Raw genomic sequence first — 18,218 nt, forward strand, 5'->3', positions numbered from 1 at the left:
AGTTCCAGGTTAAAGGAAGAATAATTTTATCAGGAGGAAGAGGATTGGGTAGTGGGTTACAGAAACTTTGGAAGAATGTGTTTGTGTGTGTGTGTGTGTGTGTGTGTGTGTGTGTGTGTGTGTGTGTATGGGGGGTGGGGAACCAGGGAGAGAGGGGCCAGTTCTGGAAGAGACCCACTGGCTCCTTCTTCTGCTTTAGACCAATCAGAACATGGGAGGGAAATCTCAGATTCTCCTAAGGTAGTGTTCCAGCTGCTTCCAGTTAGAACTAGATATCAAGTTAAGCCTTTTGTGGCTAGTGTAAAGGTGTGTGGGGTCCCAGGGCTATAGAGAGTACAGTAAAAAAATATGGGAACTGCCCACCTCTTAGAGGCTCCAGTTTTTACCAGCTGGGCACCTCCCCCCCCCAACCCACTTGACCCCTTAGATGCCTGATTGTTTTAACTTAGAGGATTCAATCCATTCATCAGACAATTCTGACCTCTGGTGGACAGATCCGAAACTGTAACTCCTGGGGGGGAGGTTGATAATGAAGTCAAATATGCTCATCTGTATCTTAGAAATCCGTGTGGACGAATAGGAAGAAGCAGCAAATGACAAGATAATGGCAAAGATAAAGCACCTAACGCAGCTAATTGAACTCCCTTATTTTACAAATAGGGAAACTGAGGTTTAGAGAGATCAAGGCACTTAAGGAACATCATCGCTTGGCCATTGTGTCAGTCAATGCTTATTTTCCAGGGTATGAGCTTTCCATTCAAACAACTTCTTGTTTCCTTTCCTGTCACTTAACTCTTACCCCTCTGTTCAATAGTTCTGGGTTACAGCCCCTTCTCTTCTCATATTCCTTCCCTGATGCCCATTCAAACTCTGTAATGTCCAGGTGGAATGGCTAAGTTGCGGAGATCTTCAGTCATACCCTTTTTTAAAATACACTTTTAGGGTCATCTGGCGTTTAGCCTCAGACTGGCACCAAACCTGGAAAAGGGGGCACCACCTGGAGTTTAGGAGGCAAAGGAAGAGAGTGCAGAACACCTGGATTCTTCTTTTCCCCACCCCGAAATACTCCTGCACAAGACTTGAGACTCCGCCCCCTATTCTGGTTTCCTAGGCAACTTTCCCCTAGCCAGGGGCACCTCCATGATGTCATAATGTTACCTAGGAAACATTCGAGCCCACCCCCTTCAAGGTCCTGATCGGTCCCTTGCAAAAAGTAGGCAGGGTCCTAGGAGAATGTTACTTTTGAGGGATGTGAGAAGTGGCAGGACCTGAAGGGCAGTTTCCCAGGTTCTCTTTCCAGATAGAAAGAGGTAGAGAGTGGTAGAGCAAGAAGGGGCGAGACATGCCCGCGTGTGAGAGTGGCCGTGTGTGTATTATCAGATATGCACGTGTAGAAATAAGGGAAGAGTACTATTCTTGAACCATTTATAATGTAAAGGACCTCGAGATCGAACCTACCGGCAGAGGGACACCGGCAGTGTTTTAGGGGTCCGATAATCCATGAAACAGAATCTGGAGCTGGAGACCATCTGTTCCTAATCCAGAAACAGTCAGCTTCCACACAGCACGGGTAGGTGGCTTTAGGAAGTTTCTGCCGGGTTTCCCTCCCCCACCCCTTCTCCAAATCACTACCTCAAAACCAACCATTTTGAAGGGCAAGGGATCAATAAGGGAGTGAGGAACCTGGACTCCGAAGTTATATCTTGATGGATAGACCCAACTATCTAATCTGTCACGTCTCCAAGGCTCTCTTGAGACATCCTTCCCTACCCCTATTTTGGGGTCCAAATTTCTAAGAAAGTAGATTTCCTTTGCCTCCTTTATTCATAGCTCCTAAGCAAGAAGAAGGGAGCCTAGGCTCTTGGAGGGAAGGAGCGAAAATGACTGCAAGACATAGACTTCTTTAGAGGGTCTATTCCCTCCTCCAGCATCCTGTAAGAAATGTGGCATTGGGAGGCTATTTCTGGGTTGGATGGTGGTATGTGGGAGGAGTGGAAAACAGAATTTCTTAACCAAAAACCATGGAACCCCAAGAGAGTATCTCACCCAGTAATTAACACCCCCTTCTAAGCTCTGTATAATTACTTGGCATGGGTTACCTCCCCATTTAGTTAACCCTTTCTGCCTCGGCTCTCCCCAGTGAAGTTAAAAGTTGTATGGGAAGGAGGGTATGTATGCAAAGGAGATGGCTAGACGACCTAGTTCTGAAAGAAGTTCATTCCTTTTCCTATACTCAGATCCTTAGCAGTAGCCCACCCTTCTTGCTGGGGCTTGAGTCTTCATAATATCCTTATGATTTCACACATCTTCCTGTTCTTTTTTAAAAAAATTTTTAATTTTTTTATTATTTTTTTAAAATATTCCTGCTCTTACAATGATTTCTGTGTCTTTCCTGATTTCCTACTCAAAGTCTGTTTTGACCTCTTCATGGAGTAGTTTCTTCAGATAGTCTATACTGTTTTGTCCTAACTATATTTAGCCTTCCTTGACTGTGGACTCTTAAGATCTGATGGATTTTTCTTCTGAATTATGTCCCACCCCGAAGCAATAACTCTGAAATCCTCAGATGTCTTTTTAAAATTTTTTTTTTTTCTCAGATGTCTTCTTGACTAGTTCCATGGAGTTGTCTCTGTCTTTGACATGGCCCATCCTAATATATGTTTTCTCTTTGTAACCTTTTTCAGGTCTCATAGCATCATAAATTTAGACATTGGGGGTCATATAGTATACAACCTCATTTTTAATTTAATTACTCATTATTTTACAAATGAAGAAACTGAGTTCAGAGATGTTAAGAATCTAAAGGAATAGATAGAAGGCAATCCTCCAGGCCAACCAATACTTCACATCAGATCCCCATGGACCCTGCACTGAAGAGCCTGGGAATATTATAGAAGCCAGACCATGGCTTCTGACTTGATTGTTCCCCAGTAAAGAAAGCAACTCTTGTAAAGGACCAACCTGATATTCCCCCCCATCCCCTATAATTGATGACCAGTAACTGCCAGGACAGGCAAGGAATTTCAAAAAGTATCCTCCTTTTTCTCTCTCTTCCCCAACCCCCATCATTATTTTCTGGCGCAGTCCTCACAACCATCACAGCTTTCCTGTAGATACCTCCACAGGTGTCATCACTCTCTCCCTGCTCTCCCAGGTCTCCCCACCACAGTTACTGAAGACCAAGAAGAGAAAGTTCTCAGGACCAAAGTGATCTCAAATGACTCAGCAGTAGAAATAAGAATTTTACCGAAGGAAATAATACTAAAGAAGATTGTTTTGCCATGCCACCCAAAGAACCCCAATGACCTTTCTATCTGATTTGCAACTGAAACCCCTTATATGTTGTGTCTCCCTTTTTAAAATGTTCTTAAATCTGGAGTCTCTGATTTTTAAAAATATTTTGCTATTTCAATATAATTGGTTTCCTTTGTAATGCCATGTATTTGTATGCATTTAAACTCATTAGGTTAAGAAACTCTGCCTCAGAACATTTCTCATGAAACACAGAGGTTAGGGGTCTTTGACCCATTTTTCTTCTCCCCTTCTCCCTCTTTCCACCAGGATCACAGCCTTGGGAGTTGTATCCAGCCAGAGCAGTCTGCGTGTCTCAGCCCTGCCGGCAGGAGGCACCACCATTCTACCTGTTCATTGATGAAAAGGTAGCAGGGGTACCTTTCTCCTATGACTTCACACTAGGCAATTGATGCTGATTTAGAGGTTCAGATTTTTGCACCCTTATTTCCTATTTGTGTTACTGTGGGGAAGTCACTAAACTTCCCTAAATCTTTGCTTCCTTATTCTGTAAAATGGGAATGTCAGTGCTTATGTAATCTTGCCTTTCTCCCCCTTTCTTAGAGTCTATGTTAAGATAGGAAAAAATTCAGATTGAGGGAGGTCATAGATTGATCAACCAGTCTGACCTCAAATTACAGAGGAGGGAGGATATTGAATTCCAGTGAGAAGTGACTTGCCCTGGGTCACACTGGTAGTAGCTGGGCTCTGAATTCAGGCCATCTGATCTGAAATTTATTACCCTCTAATTTTCCCCCATTGCCAATCTTTCCCTTACTCTATCCTTCTATTTATTTCCCATTTCTATTTCTCTTTTTTCCATTCCTTATCCTTATATCCATCTCCATTCCTCCTCCTCCTCCTCCTCCCCATCTCTCCCTTTCCCCCAAAAGTGGAAGTCTTGAGTTCACTGGAATCTTTTCATACCAAGACACTTAGATACCTGTCATTGTTGAGATATTTATTCATCAGGGAGTGGTGGTGATGAATTAGAGGGAAGGAAAGTTATTAACCCAACATACTTTGAATGTTTTATATAGCCCCAGGCTCCAAAAGGCCTTTAGTGCTGGCTGTAAACTGCTCTATGCGGCATTTTGTCCAGTAGATGTCTTCTCTGAGAGCAGGAGCTTTGCTTAGAATATCTACATTTCAAACGCTCTGTTCAGGTACTAGCAGGCAGACAGAATGGGCATAAGTTTCTACCTTCAGTTAGTTACTATCAATCACTTCCAGGAGCTCAAAGTTTTGAACCCAAATAGTCATATTAGTGTCATAACCAGACTGTAATCACTTGGAATTGTTACTGAAAGCTGTATCTGGTATGTTATCAAATCCATGAATTAGAGAATAATTTGGATCTCCCCTCAAAAGTCTCCTTTCTTCTTTTTTTTTTGTCTTTCTTTCTGTTTTTTAAATTGATGTGTAACCTACCTTCTGGTAACTCATGGGTAGGCTCTTCTGTGTTCATTGCCTGGAGATCCAGGACTCGTCACTGAAAATAACTCCCTTAACTTATTAAGGCTTATTTAATTACTTTTTGCTTATCATTTAACTTATTAACTTACTTGAGAATGAACAAAGTTTATGTCTCTGTTTTGCTTTGCCATTTGTCTTGACTGTCCTCTCATATCCCTCCCCTCCAAATTTGCATTTGCTATTTAACTCATATTTAGCTGCCTTTCTAACCTGGAGCTCTGGCTCCTCAACATTATTTTAAATTCCAAATTCAGCTCTCTTTGCTGTTCTCTCAAAATGACTTCCCTTAGATCAGAGGTTCTAACCCCCAGTCTGTAAATTTGGTTTTTAAATTTTGATATCTATTTCAACATATTTGGTTTTCTTTGTAATCTGAGGTTTTTTGCATTTAAATATAATACAAATTATATCATAAATTTCACTAGACTCTAAAAGGGTCTTATGATACAAAAAGATTAAGAATATTTACCCTAGACATGTCCTTAGGCTTATCCCCAGATGCTCCTGAAGGAGGTTCTTCTCCTAGGAGAGGTAGCATCAGCTCAACATATTCTCAAAGAAAGGATTCGTTGGATCACCCATCTGTTTTCCATATTTCCTTTCTCTCTGCCTCACCTCAATTTCCCACCTGGACCTGGCAAGAATGAAGGGTGGGATGTGGGAGGCCTTTCTTGCTGCTACTAGCTGAGACTGAGTGCTCCCTATGTTGAAGGCTGGGTGGGGAATTTGGAGGGTGGCATGCAGTCTGAATTTCTCCTTGTAATGGAAAGAACACTTAATTTGGAGTCAGAGGAAATGGATTTCCTATCCTATCAGTTACTACCTGTGTGACCTCAAGTGAGTCATTTTTCTGGACTTCATTTTCTCCAAATTAAGGGTCTGTGACTAAATGACTTCTTTGGTCTCTTCTGTCTCTAAGTCTATGATCCTATCATCCCTCTTTCTCAATCTATGAACCCAAGTCTGGGGTGGATAGAGCACGGGCCCTGGAGTCAGGAATACCTGAGTTCAAATCTGACCTCAGACAAGCTGTGTGGTCTTGGGCAAGCCACTTAACCCCATTTGCCTTTCAAAAAAACCTAAAAAAAAAAAAGTTGAGGTAACATGGAACTCTTTTCCTTACCCCGAGAGAGGACATAGGGATATTGTTTTCCTTGCTCCTCTCTTTCCCCAACTCCTTGACCTTGACGATATTTATCCTTCATTCTCTTGACTTTTTTTTTTAAGGTTTTTGCAAAGCAATGGGGTTAAGTGGCTTGCCCAAGGCCACACAGCTAGGTAAATATTAAGTGTCTGAGGTTTGTCCTTCATTCTCAAAGAAGACCATGACATCAGGGAAGTGATGCAGTAGTAAGCATGTGAAGTGGATTTGAGTGAGGGAATGCTGTGCTAAGTCACCAGCCTCACCTTCTCCTCCGGAGTCATATGGGTCAAGGGGCGAGATAAGAATCCAGGATGACTGGCCTTGGCACTGGATGTGAGGCAAGCAGAGTCAAGTGACTTGCCCAAGGTCACACAGCTAGTAAATCTCAAGTGTCCAAGGCTAGAATTCAGTCTAATGTGTGTGCCTACTGTGTAGAAAACACTGTGTTCCACCCTAAGGATTAAATAAAAACAACCACCGCTAAGGAGAATGTATTTTTTTTTTTTTTTTTTTTAGGTTTTTGCAAGGCAAATGGGGTTAAGTGGCTTGCCCAAGGCCACGCAGCTAGGTCATTATTAAGTGTCTGAGACCGGATTTGAACCCAGGGACTCCTGACTCCAAGGCCGGTAGAATGTATCTTTCAAGGAGAACACATCCCACTGGAATTTTCGGTGCTTTCGGAGGGATGGATCTTGGACCTTAGAGAAATGACTGAACAAACTGGAGAAGTTAGGACTGTGTTTCTGGAACTTTTCTTGTGTGCCCCAGCTCCTAAAATTGCTACATAGTAGCTCTAAGAACCTGAAGGCAGGATGTGTGTCAGTGCGGGTGTGTGCTCCCGCCAGGACTAGTGGGGACTCCTTAATGACGTCTGCTCTTGTCTCTGACTCAGCACGGCGGCTTGCTTGCAGCTCGCAGCCTTGCCCCCCACAGCCTGATCGGGCGCTCGCCTCCGTCTTCATCCTTTTCTCTCAGGATGGGAGGAGATTCCGGCTCTCTGGAATCCTGCTCATCCTTTGGGTTCACTAGAAAGAGGCGCGAAGGGAGGATGGGAAAGGTCAGCTAGTCTTTCTTTTAGAATCGAATAAAGTAAGAGCCAGAGAGGGTGAGTCGCTCCAGGTCCCGCTAGGCGTGCCCTAGCTGCCTCCTCTGGCCGGAGGGTCGGAGCAGGAAGAGGGACCCCCTCGCAGCTGAGGGGCTGGCACCCGGGAAAGCTGGCCTGGAGGAGCTGGGGCCCCCCGGTGGGGTCCTGTGTGTTGGGGCGGGGTGGGGGTGCGCTCCTCTTTCCTGCCCGGGGTGACTCAGGCTCCAGCTGCTCCCGCGTCACATGAGGCGGGCAGACACGGTGAGGGGGAGGGGGCAGCGGTGGCTGGAGCCGGGGCGGGGCCGCGGCAGGCGGGGCCAGACTTGGGGGTCGGGGCGCCCAGAGACCGGGAACAGCTGCGGGGAGAGGAGCACACAGCCTCGGGGAGACCAGGTGAGGCTGGCGGCCGGGAGGGTGAGACCGGGGGAGGGGGCGCCGAGGACCTTCGATGGTGCAGAAGAGGGGGGACTCACTTTCCTGGGTGGGCGCCCCCCTCCGCCCTCCGACGCCTCCTCCCATCCTTCCCGGTCCTTGAGCTCTCTCGGCCGCGGCTTTTAGAAACTTTATTCCCAACTTCGAGGCAGTGTGATTGCTAAAGTTTATTTTGGGGGAGAAGGAAGGGGAAAACCGTGGGGGGCAGTTTGGGCTGTGGGGCGGGGGTCGAGCCCGGTGTCAGTGAGTTGGGCCGGAGCCTTCCTGGCCCGGGGAGCTAATCCTGGACTAGGAGCGGGGCGGAGGGTCGGGGATCGGGGACGGGGGAGCTGCGGGGCGAAGCCGGCTGGGGCTGGGGTCCCGGACTTCCCCGCCCATCCGACCCCAGGCTGGAAGAGGGAGGGGAGGGGGCTGGGAGACGTGGAGCTGACCGCCCGTTTCCGGGTGGGAGGGGCCGGGAATGGGGGGACTTTCTGGGAAGTCCCTGTGGGCTGGGAGCCCGGAAAGCCGGGGCCGCCTCCCCCGGCCGCGGCGGATCACTGTCCCCTGTTTGCCTCTCTGTCTCCCCCAGGCCGGCAGCCATGGCAGTGGAAGGAGGAATGAAATGTGTCAAATTTCTGCTCTATGTGCTAGTGTTGGCCTTTTGGGTAAGTGGGGGGTGGGCGCAGGAGCGGGGAGAGTCTGTGTGTCCGTGTGTGTGTGTGTGTGTGTGTGTGTGTGTGTTGGGGGTGAATCATGGAAGTGGGCACGTCGAAGGGGGGGGTTGGGGCTAAATCTCCGGGCCAAAGGTGGGGGTGGGCTCAGGAACTTCTAGGGTAAGTCTTGGGGGGACCCGAGGAGAAAGAAGCAGCTCAGGTGCCACTCCTACTCCAGACATTTCCAGATTCTCTCTAAAGCCTGAACAAACTATTCCTTTTCTGTCCCTCTTGGCCCCTGGCACGGAGTGTTTGGTAGTATGAGATCAGCTGGGAAGTACATCTAAAACAGCCTCCCCCACCTCCATTTTTTTTTTTTAGAAATCCCTTAGACTTATTGTATTCCTGTCATTTGGTTTACCTCAAGTTCCCTAGTGCATGCACTCCCTTCCCCTGCCCCCTCAGTCCCCGAGCCCTTCCTGTCTGGTGACCCAACTAAACTGTAGTAATGGACAGTGGAGCAACTAGAAAACGGCCAGATCCTATCTTCTGCAAGCTCTCCCTGCCTCTTAAGACTTTACCTTCTTTCAGACCCCGAATTGGAGAAATCAAATCTCTATTTGAATTCTGATCTTGGGAAGACAGGGCTAGAAGCCCCTCGCTTACTGTCCTCCAGGATTCTACTCTTACTTTCCCCAGAGAGAAGGAAAGAATTTATTTTCTTTGGAAGAGATAATGCCCTGAACACCCCCCCCCCCCACTTTCTAACCTTATCTACAACTGATCTCAATCCGGAGTTACCCTGATCACAAGTCACTGGAGAGGTATTTCCCTAGTTCTGAGGCAAGTAGCACAGTCAAATGAAAGGAGCAGCAGAGAAAGGAATAGGGCAAGGGGTGGGGGAAGGTGGCAATATGAACAATGCCCAACCTCTTTGGTAGAGGGGAAGGCAGAAAGCTAGGGCATCAAAGAGATACCCTGACCATTCACCACTAGGCAGGATATCACTTTTATCACTCAAGTGAAGTCAGGAATGTATTCTTTGAGGTTAGGCTTGTATTTCATTATTTGTAGTTGAGCAGTTTAGTCCAAGGGGAAGGACTCAGATGGATTAAATTCAGTTCAGCAAACATTTTAAGTGCCTATTTAAGTACCCATCAGTGCCAGGCAGAAAGAAAGAAAGAAAGAAAGAAAGTGAAAGTCCCTGCCCAAGGAACTCACTGTGGGGGCATAACATACATAGAGATGTAAATACAAATACAAAGTAGATACAAAATGATACAAGGTAATTTGAAGGATAGAAAATTAATTTAGTTTGTTCAATCTTTGGAAAGAATCTGGAAATATCTTGTGTAGGAGTGAGACCCGAGCTGGTTCTTGAAGGAAGCTGGAAGGGATTCCTAGAGTGAGGGAGTTGGGGGGGGGGAATAGTACTTTGGAGGAGGGAGTGAGAGAGAATAAAGTGAAGGTCAGGGACTCAGTTCTTCCCTTTTTTAAAACCCTTCCCTCAACTGCTTTTGCCTTAAAATGGACAATCCCTTTCTCTAAATGGTTGGAGTGGGGGAAGTAAATGGATCTCTGTATTCCTTAACTGTATATGTTTTTATATTCTTATATATGCATACATATATATGTGTGAATATCTCAGCATATATATATATATACATATATATGTATATATATATATGTATACATATATATATATATATAGTGTATTGAGGAAGCTAAATGACATAGAAGATAGATTCTCTGGACCTGAATTCAGAAAGATATAAATTCAAATCTGGCCTCAGACACTACCTCTGTGACCCTGGACAAGTCACTTAACCCTCTATTTGCTTAAATTCACCAAAGAAGGAAATGATAAATCACTCTAGTATCTTTTTTTTCTAGACAATCAGGATTAAGTGACTTGTCCAGGGTCACATAGCTAGTAAGTGGCAAGTGTCTGATACTGGATTTGAACTCAGGTTCTCCTGACTCCAGGGTCAATTCTCTATTTAGCTGCCCCTCCAGTATCTTCGTTAAGAAATGGCATGGACAATATAGTCCATGAACTCATACAGAACAACAATATATTCACTATATAAAGTCATTCTTATTGTTTGATCACTTTTCCAGTTTTGCTCTTTTACTCTTCCTGACCCATTTGAGGTTTTTTTGGGCAAAGATACAGGAGTGGTTTACCATTTCCTTCTCCAGTCATTTTATAGATGAGGAAACTGAGGCAAACACGGTTTAGTGACATGCTCAAAGTCACAAAACTAATAAATGTCTGAGCCTGGATTTAAACTCATGAAGATGAGTATTCCTGACTCTAGCCACTTCACCACCTAGCTGTCTTGCTCTAGTAACCAACACACACACATACACATTCATCTATAAACATACATAGACACATATTTTGTTGTTTTTGCTGTTAAGTCATGTCCATGGAGTTTTCTTGGCAAAGATATTGGAGTAGTTTGACATTGCCTTCTCTAGTTTTATACAGGCAAAGATTAAATGACTGACTTAGGGTCACAAAGCTAGGAAATAACAAGTTCAGATTTGAAAGTTCAGGTTTTTCTGACTCCAGACTCAATGTTCTATCTACTGTCTCTCTCTCTCTCTCTCTCTCTCTCTCTCTCTTTCTTTGTCCCCCCCTCACACACACATATTATAAACTCTAGACCCCCTCACACACACATAAATTATAAACTCTATAGAGCTCAGATGTAGAGGGTGATTATTGATAAAATAATATTAAAAATAATTGATAAAAATCACTTTCCTTGCAATTTGTACTGAGTTGGATAGCAAGAACATTATGCTCAATTTACAGATGAAGAAACTGAGGAAGGGAAGTTAAGTGATGTATGTATTTATACATGTATGTAGGTATATGTGTTTTCTTTTTGTAAACATGGGCTTTCCCTGATCCAATGAAAAATTTCCTTTCCATTGAGCCTGCCTTTGACAAAAATGTTGCTAAGCAAAATTGACTGAGCAGCTCCATCTGATGGCGTATGCAACATTCAGAACCTGTAGAATCCAAAAGCATTTCATTGAAACTGAGGTTTCTGCTCCCTTTTAGTGCTTCCATTTTTAGTATTCTAGGAAAGGGATATGTTGTTCTTTTGGTTCAGCTTTCTTGGCCCTGTATCATTCTACAAGTGTTTTGTGATTCTCTTGAGTTCGTACTGATTATCAGTTCTTATAATGAGATGTTCCCTGATCCCTGCAGCACAAGTAATTTATCTCCATCCCAATTCCAAACCTCATTAAGTTCAATAACTTGTCCAGGATCACAAAGTATCAGAGCCAGATCTTGAGCTTGGGTTGTCTTAAGATTGAGTTCTTAATTTTTTCAGGATGCTTCATTGTTTAGTGTAAAGAGGAGTACATCTAGTGTGTTTGTATTGGATGGGGCAAACTGGGAAGTACTTAGGCCCCATTTCCACCCTAACTGACTTGCTGCCTTTGCTCTTGAAGGCCTGTGCTGTGGGGCTGATTGCAGTGGGTGTGGCAGTCCAATTGACCTTGAACCAGACTGTACCCATTGGGTCCACCACAGGCTCTGTGGTGCCTATTGTCATTATTGCCGTGGGTACCTTCCTCTTCCTTGTGGCCTTCTTGGGATGTTGTGCTGCCTGTAAGGAGAATTACTGTCTTATGACCACGGTAAGAGGGGGGGCATAGAGACTGAGGGATGACTGTGGGGAGGTGGGGGGATGGTGGTTTGGGAGTAATGAGGAGACTCAAGGGAAGAAAGAACAGGGGTCTTATGACCAGGAGATAAGAATAAAAATGATGCTGAATCATCCTATATCAGAGGTAAGAATTGAGGAATGGGAGGGGAGACCACTTGAGAAATGATGATGATGATGATGATAGAACTGACCTCTAACCTGACCTGGAACTCTCCTTTTTCCCTCCATTTCTTCCTCTCTTTTCCAGTTTGCCATCTTTCTGACCCTCATTGTCTTAGTAGAGGTAGCTGCAGCCATTGCTGGGTATGTCTTCAGGGACAAGGTAAGTATATTGTGATGAAGGGGATAGAGTTTGGCCTAGGAGAGTGGGATGTGGAAATTGCCAAGGGGACCTCCCTCAATACTTCCCCCCCCCCCATCTTCCAGGTGAAGTCAGAGTTTGAAAAAGGTTTCCGGGATCAGATGAAGAAGTACGAGAAAAATAACATCACAGAACAGTTCTTGGATAGGTTGCAGGAAGATGTGAGTTGTGGGGAGAGGAATTTATCCAGAAATGACTGATACAAAACCAAAAACCATCAAAGTTTTTTAATGTGAATTTTGGGGGCAGTGGTAATTCCCTAGAGAAAGACCACTCTAGAGGGACACTTGGGGGGATAGGGATGATCCAGGAAGCATTTGAGCACAGCCCACCAATCCACTGTTTGTTTTCTTCACCTCATTTCCAATGTCCCAACACTTGGTTGCCTTTGTAGAGTCACATTTGGTATAAGGACCCATGAGCCTTAGGCCTAGAGGGCCTTTCCCCCCTATTTTGCCAGTCTCTTCATCAAATTTTTGTTCCTCTCTAGTTTAAATGCTGTGGGGCAGCGAACTATACAGACTGGGATCAAGTACCCCAAATGCCCAAGAACAGGGTCCCTGACTCTTGTTGCATCAATGTCACCCAAGGCTGTGGAATTGACTTCAAACCCTCAAACATTAACCAGGAAGTATGTGGAGTGGGTGATGATTAGGGGCTAGATTGGAGGGAAAGGGATTGGGGATTAGGGGGACTGGAGGAGTTTGAGGTTTCTGGTAAAATTAAGAGCCTGAGGGAGCCTAGGAATGGTGCAGGATCCTTTCCTCAAGGAGGGTCTGTACTAGGAGGTTGGAGAAATTGAGGGAAATGTGGTGATCTAAAGAACCTAAAGGTTGGGTTGGGTATAGGATTGGAGAGAGCCAGCAGGATGAGAAGGGGGCTTCCCTCAATACTTGGGATTTATGGGGCTTGGGTGTAAATGAGCAAGGTGAGTTTGTGAAAGTCCCTTTTATCTTCTTAGGGCTGTGTGGAGAAGATTGGAAATTGGCTAAAACACAGTGCTTTGATGCTGGCTGCTGCAGCCCTGGGCGTCACATTTGTGGAGGTAAGAGGGGCCCCGGGGTTGGGGGGGGTAGGTGGAGCAGAGACCATTGTGTCTTGGGAAATAGGGTATAATAAATTAGTAAACTGCCATCCTTAGTGTACCAGCCTGCCTAGGTTTGGCTTTATTCTCCTAAAGTGTACTTTTCTGCCCATGTCAGCTTCCTTTTTATGCCTGCCCCACCCACTTAAATACTCTTTCCTTTTAGATTCTGGGAGTTATCTTTGCCTGCTGCCTCATGAAGAGTATCAGAAGTGGCTATGAGGTGATGTAGGGGCCCTCTGTGCCCCCCCCACTACCTTCTCATGGCAACTAGGGAGTATGTCCTGGGTTTTTCAATTAATAAATGGATTATTTTTTTTTCACTCTGAAAAGAAGGAAAATGTCAGTTTTGTTCTTCAGATCCATGGCTCCTGTTCCCTTTTCCCCCACAAGTCTTAAGCTTTGCTCTTTGCCCCCTTCCTATGCAGCCAGATCTGAGAGAAACTTTAGAGGTAATTTAATCTGAGGCTCAGAATAGGGAAGTGTGACTCCTCCATAATCACAGCTCTAGGTAAGGGTATATATTTGAACCTGGATCCTTTATTTCCAAATTCAGTCCCTTAGATCATGATGCCTTCTCTTTCATTTCCACATCTATTCCCATGGCTTGTTTCTACCTCTTTCCCCTCCACTCCCATGCTTCATTTCTCTGCATTCTTGACCCCACAGCCCTCCAGAACCTTTGCCCTCTTGGTAGCTATGGCAGAGTGTATAGGAAGATTGGTTTGGAGAAGCTAGGAATTTAGATTTGGGAGTGGTGGGATGAATCATGACTAGCTAGGAATAGAAGAGAGTGTAAGAGATCTTGGGAGCCTAGGGCTTGGTACCAGTGATGCCCACCTTCATTTCTCTAAGCTTGTGGCACCATGATCAGGCTGAGCCCTGTGCTGATACACTGAAAAAATGATCTGCAAAAACTCTGGATGTGTCCCTTAGGGAGCTTCTTGTACATTGATGCTTCAGGAGAAGCTTCTTTTCACTCCTCTCACCATGCCAGTGAAGAATGGCTCAGGGAGATTGCTAAGTGGGTAGTGCCTTTTTACCTGCCTGGAGAAAGGCAAAGACCTGATTGACACCCAAGTAGCTATAAAGGGTGACATCCAGTGATGGTCTTATGAAGTGCATGCATCCTTACTAGATCCAGAATAAAGACTTCCAACTCTGGGAAAAATTTATCTGGCTCTCCCTCTGGTGGCCACTTGTTTTGTGGCAGCCTTTTTTTCTGAAAGGAAGTTTAAACTAGAGGAATAGTTTTTAAAACATCTTGATCGTCAGAAAGGGAGTGAAGGTCGGGATAGGGCAACTCAACTTGAGCGGTGATTATAGCATATAGGGTTTACTTTCCATTCTGTGCCTCAATTTCCTCCAGGCTAATTAATGGGTTCACAGACTCTCTGGGCAGGTTTAGGAAGAACACAAGTGAGTAAAGCATCTACCAGGCTGGCAGGTAGGTAGGAGGCAGGCAGCCAGAACAACTTGGCATCCCATCCAGGGCTGTATCTTGTGCGGGGGTAGCGGGCAGTCAGTGCATGTTCTAGGCAGCCGCTCACCTTGCTCAAATCCTCATCACAGATCAGGTTCATGATGAGTCTTTGTACCTTCAGATCTAGGGAAGGAAGTAGAAATGAGACCTCCTTCCCTCTAACTTCCCCTGCCCACTTTTCATTTTCTTCACCACTCTCATTAGTCCAAGTACATTCACAGCTTCCAGGGTTATTTATTTATTTAGGAGGGCCAGATGCTCCAGGTTTGAGTGGATAACAGCATCTTAGCTTTACTATCCCTATCAGACTCTGAGGGTCCTGGTTTCTTTTTTTCTGTCCATCATGAGGCAGGCTGGAACAGGAGTCAAATCTTGCCTCCTCTCTCTTAAGTAGACAATATACTACCTCCCTCTCCCCTTCAGTTCATTTGGATGGGGACATCATGCCCCCTGGACAGACTGAAGGAGGTGCTGTGCCCCACCCTCCACATCTCCCAGGTTCAGAATGGGTTCTTTGCCCCCTCAGCTTCAGTTACTCACACTTGGGGAGGAAGTTGTCCCCATAGCTGGCTTGGGTGGCAGGAGATAACCGTTTCCAGGAGGCCTGAAGCACCCCCTCCAGACTCTCCAAGTTGGTCACTGCTGTACGGAAGAAGCCTGGTTCCACAATAGAGACTCGTACCCCAAAATGGGCCATGTCCCGTCTGGAGTGTAGAATATCAGAAAATAGAATTTTTTTTCCTTTTGGGTTCCTGCCCCAAGAAGGCAATGCTCCAGTGATGGATAGGCCGAGATGGAAGGACCTAAGAACTAGAGCAGGAAGCCAGGGTAGACCTGGGCTACTTGAATTCTCTGAATGTTGTATCCTATGCCATTGGGGATATGATTAGAGACCTTGTTCTGGACACTAGAAATGAGTAGGAAAAGATACATGGTTCTCCCTGTCTGGGCAGCCCTACTCTGGACCCACATGTAAGACATGGACATGGGGACAACAACTACAAAGACCTAAGCAAGTGAGTGATACAGCCTGGACAAAAGGGGTGAGAGGAGACTTTGAATAGGAATGATCACAGTTGGGGTACATGTTCAATTGTCTTAGAGGTGTCCCTTGTGATGCCCATTAGGGTGTTCTGTGGGGTCCCTTTCCCCCTCACCGTAGGCTGTCAGAAAAGGCCTCCAGACCATATTTGGAGACACAGTAGCCACCACCATTGGCAGCCAGGCGGCCCAGGACACTGGTGATGTTGATGATCCGACCCTGTGACTGTTGTAGCAGGGGCAGCAGAGCGAGGGTAACTCCGATGGGACCCAAGGTGTTGACTTCTAGTACACTGCGATAATCCTCCAGAGTCAGCCATGGGGTAGGGCCAATGACCCCAGCGATACCTGCGTTGTTCACCAGCCCAAAGAGCCCTGTTGGAATTGGTGATGGTTGGATAAGAAGTAAAACCAGGCCCCAGCGACTGGAGAGCTGGAAGTATCCAGATCCAATTAGATAAATATTAAATCCTGTGGGCTAAACATTAGGTTACCTAGTGGGGGAAACCACAAAGTTTAAATAAGAGATGATCTCTGCCTTCTGGGAGTTGTTAGGAGTATATATATACGATAATACATAAATATGATTGTATCTATCATCTATCTGATATATGTGAGATATGGAAGTATATAGAAGAAAAATGCTCACAATAGGGACCAGTGGTTATTACTGATCCCAGGAAAGATTTCATGGAAAAGATAGGATAGGAGCTCTTATTCCTAGTGAGAATTCAATCAGATGCCCAGGGCTAGAGGTAAGGAGCAGGAAGTGGGGCACTGCAGGGAGTGGGAAGACCCACCTTCCTGAGTCACTGTTTCCCCACCTCTCTCACTCACCTCTCTCTCCCACGAGCATCCCCACCCACTCAGCCACTTGCTGGATGTTTTTGGGGTTGGTGACATCCAGGAGTGTGGTGCAGAGTCGAGGAGAAGCAGCCCACTTCAAGTTTTCTGCCCCTTTGGGTGTCAGGCAAGCAGCTAAAACTCGGAAGCCTCGTCTGTCCAGTCGCAGGGCCAGGTGCCGGCCAAAGCCTGAGTCACAGCCGGTGATGAATATGAAGGCATCGCTGGGGGGGAGCACTAGCCGATCACGGAGGAACCACAGTACTCCCCAGAGCAGGGTGCCAAGAAGCAGGAGCAGCCACATTATGGGAGAGTCCAAATGCCTCTGAAGTGAGGAGTCAATCACAGAAGATGCTCTAGCCTTCTCATTGGAGGCCCTACCCTTTCCCATTTTGAAATTTGCTTTTCTTTCTGAGGATGCAGCCACCTCTTTGGCTCGATACCCATAGTTTGGGCAGATTTAGGCAGCATTTCAAGTGAAATCAGAGGTGGGGAAAAGGGTAAGCTGAGAAGGACATCTATGTAGAGAGTTCACAATCAGCTGAAGTCCTCTGAAGAGAGCCCTTTATTGCGGATCCACATGAGAGGGATGGGGGAGGAAATCTCTCACCACCATTCTGTGTAGCAGAATTAGGGTTACCACCCTAGGGATGTGCTCTCCACTCAACCCCATCTAGCCTTCACAAGTCCTCCCAAAGTCTTCAAATTTAATCTGGATCTTACATTGAAAATTTAGTTGGGTCTTACTTTGGGGGGACCTGAGCTTGGAGTCAGGAGATCTAGGTTCTGGTGGAAGCTATGATGTTTGGCAGGTATTTAACACCTCTCCTCAGTTTCCCCATCTGTAGAATGGGGCTAACATCTATCCTGCTTACTTTTTTGTGGTGACTGAAAAACAAATGAGCTAATGTACACAGAAACCCTTTGAGAAGCTAAAAGTTACTAACATAAAGCATTGCTACTATCTGTACCTACTTTTCCCCAAAATTCTACTCGGTGATCCCTGACTATGGGTACCCCACCTGCCCCAGGCTTACCTCAAGGACCAGTTTTTACAGCACACTGTCCAGGATCTCTTTTCTGTTATTTCTTGGGAATTCTGATCCTTTAGCCCTTGCCCAGCCTGGTTCCCATAGGCACTGGAGTACAAAGTCCAGAAGGGGTGGAGACTCTGGGGACCTGGGGCATTAAGGACTGGTAAACCTCAGCCTAATGGGCTGGACTTAATCCTTGGCAGGGCTAGGGTTGCCTGGATTCTTCTGGGATTTGCTTCTTCCACGTACCTCCCAACCCAACGTTCTCCGCCTTCACTGGAGGAGGGGTGGGCCTGCCAGTCACTCTTCTCTCCCAGGAGCTCTACCTACTCCCCCTCCCCATGACCCCTATTTACCCCCCTGCAATTTAGTTGAGTGTCTTCCCCACTTTATGCTCTGTCCTGCCCCAGCTCATGATCACTCTATGCCAGCTTTAGCAGGAAAGACTTGCATGTGCAGGGTGGAAGAGACCCAGAATCTCGGGGGTCCTGAGTGATTTCTTCTCTCACTTTTGTCAGGGCTTAGGGATTGAGCTCTACTCTGGTGGCCAACCAGTACTCCAAAGTGGGGTCAGCAGAATCTCCTTCCTTTTTATGCTTGGCAAGGAACTGGGGGAAG

The 18,218-nt window shown here is 45.9% G+C and overlaps 2 protein-coding genes across 5 annotated transcripts; one reads left to right on the plus strand and one right to left on the minus strand.

Moving 5' to 3' along the window:
• The first annotated feature begins 1,208 nt into the window (after positions 1–1,208).
• CD63 (CD63 molecule) lies at positions 1,209–13,525 on the plus strand. 2 transcript variants are annotated; one of them, XM_074226442.1, is made up of 9 exons: positions 1,209–1,570; positions 3,562–3,659; positions 7,999–8,074; positions 11,537–11,725; positions 12,002–12,076; positions 12,181–12,276; positions 12,606–12,746; positions 13,077–13,160; positions 13,366–13,525. In XM_074226442.1, the coding sequence occupies exons 2-9, from the start codon at positions 3,652–3,654 to the stop codon at positions 13,429–13,431; spliced, it is 735 nt and encodes a 244-aa protein (XP_074082543.1). In that variant the 5' UTR covers positions 1,209–1,570; positions 3,562–3,651; the 3' UTR covers positions 13,432–13,525. The 2 variants fall into 2 exon arrangements, with proteins under 2 accessions (XP_074082543.1, XP_074082544.1); XM_074226443.1 differs by lacking the exons at positions 1,209–1,570; positions 3,562–3,659 and adding an exon at positions 7,318–7,388.
• On the minus strand, positions 12,334–18,185 carry RDH5 (retinol dehydrogenase 5). 3 transcript variants are annotated; one of them, XM_074226439.1, is made up of 5 exons: positions 17,604–18,185; positions 16,561–16,891; positions 15,840–16,098; positions 15,223–15,386; positions 12,334–14,805 (listed from the first exon to the last, which is right to left on the minus strand). In XM_074226439.1, the coding sequence occupies exons 2-5, from the start codon at positions 16,868–16,870 to the stop codon at positions 14,570–14,572; spliced, it is 969 nt and encodes a 322-aa protein (XP_074082540.1). In that variant the 5' UTR covers positions 16,871–16,891; positions 17,604–18,185; the 3' UTR covers positions 12,334–14,569. The 3 variants fall into 3 exon arrangements, with proteins under 3 accessions (XP_074082540.1, XP_074082539.1, XP_074082538.1); XM_074226438.1 differs by having other exon boundaries at positions 16,561–17,183; XM_074226437.1 differs by having other exon boundaries at positions 16,561–18,185.
• Positions 18,186–18,218: the final 33 nt, after the last annotated feature.

Source organism: Macrotis lagotis, chromosome 2 (genome assembly GCF_037893015.1).
Source record: "Macrotis lagotis isolate mMagLag1 chromosome 2, bilby.v1.9.chrom.fasta, whole genome shotgun sequence".
Taxonomy (NCBI): domain Eukaryota; kingdom Metazoa; phylum Chordata; class Mammalia; order Peramelemorphia; family Peramelidae; genus Macrotis; species Macrotis lagotis.

Coding starts and splice junctions, on each gene's coding strand:
- RDH5 (XM_074226438.1), bottom strand. CDS start 16,957: ATGGGAAAGGGTAGGGCCTCCAATGAGAAGGCTAGAGCATCTTCTGTG. Junction 15,387..15,839: donor GCCTTTTCTGACAGCCTACG/GTGAGGGGGAAA, acceptor TCTACACTCCAG/ACGGGACATGGCCCATTTTG. Junction 14,806..15,222: donor GGACAACTTCCTCCCCAAGT/GTGAGTAACTGA, acceptor TTCCTTCCCTAG/ATCTGAAGGTACAAAGACTC.
- CD63 (XM_074226442.1), top strand. Junction 12,277..12,605: donor TGGATAGGTTGCAGGAAGAT/GTGAGTTGTGGG, acceptor GTTCCTCTCTAG/TTTAAATGCTGTGGGGCAGC. Junction 13,161..13,365: donor TGGGCGTCACATTTGTGGAG/GTAAGAGGGGCC, acceptor CTTTCCTTTTAG/ATTCTGGGAGTTATCTTTGC.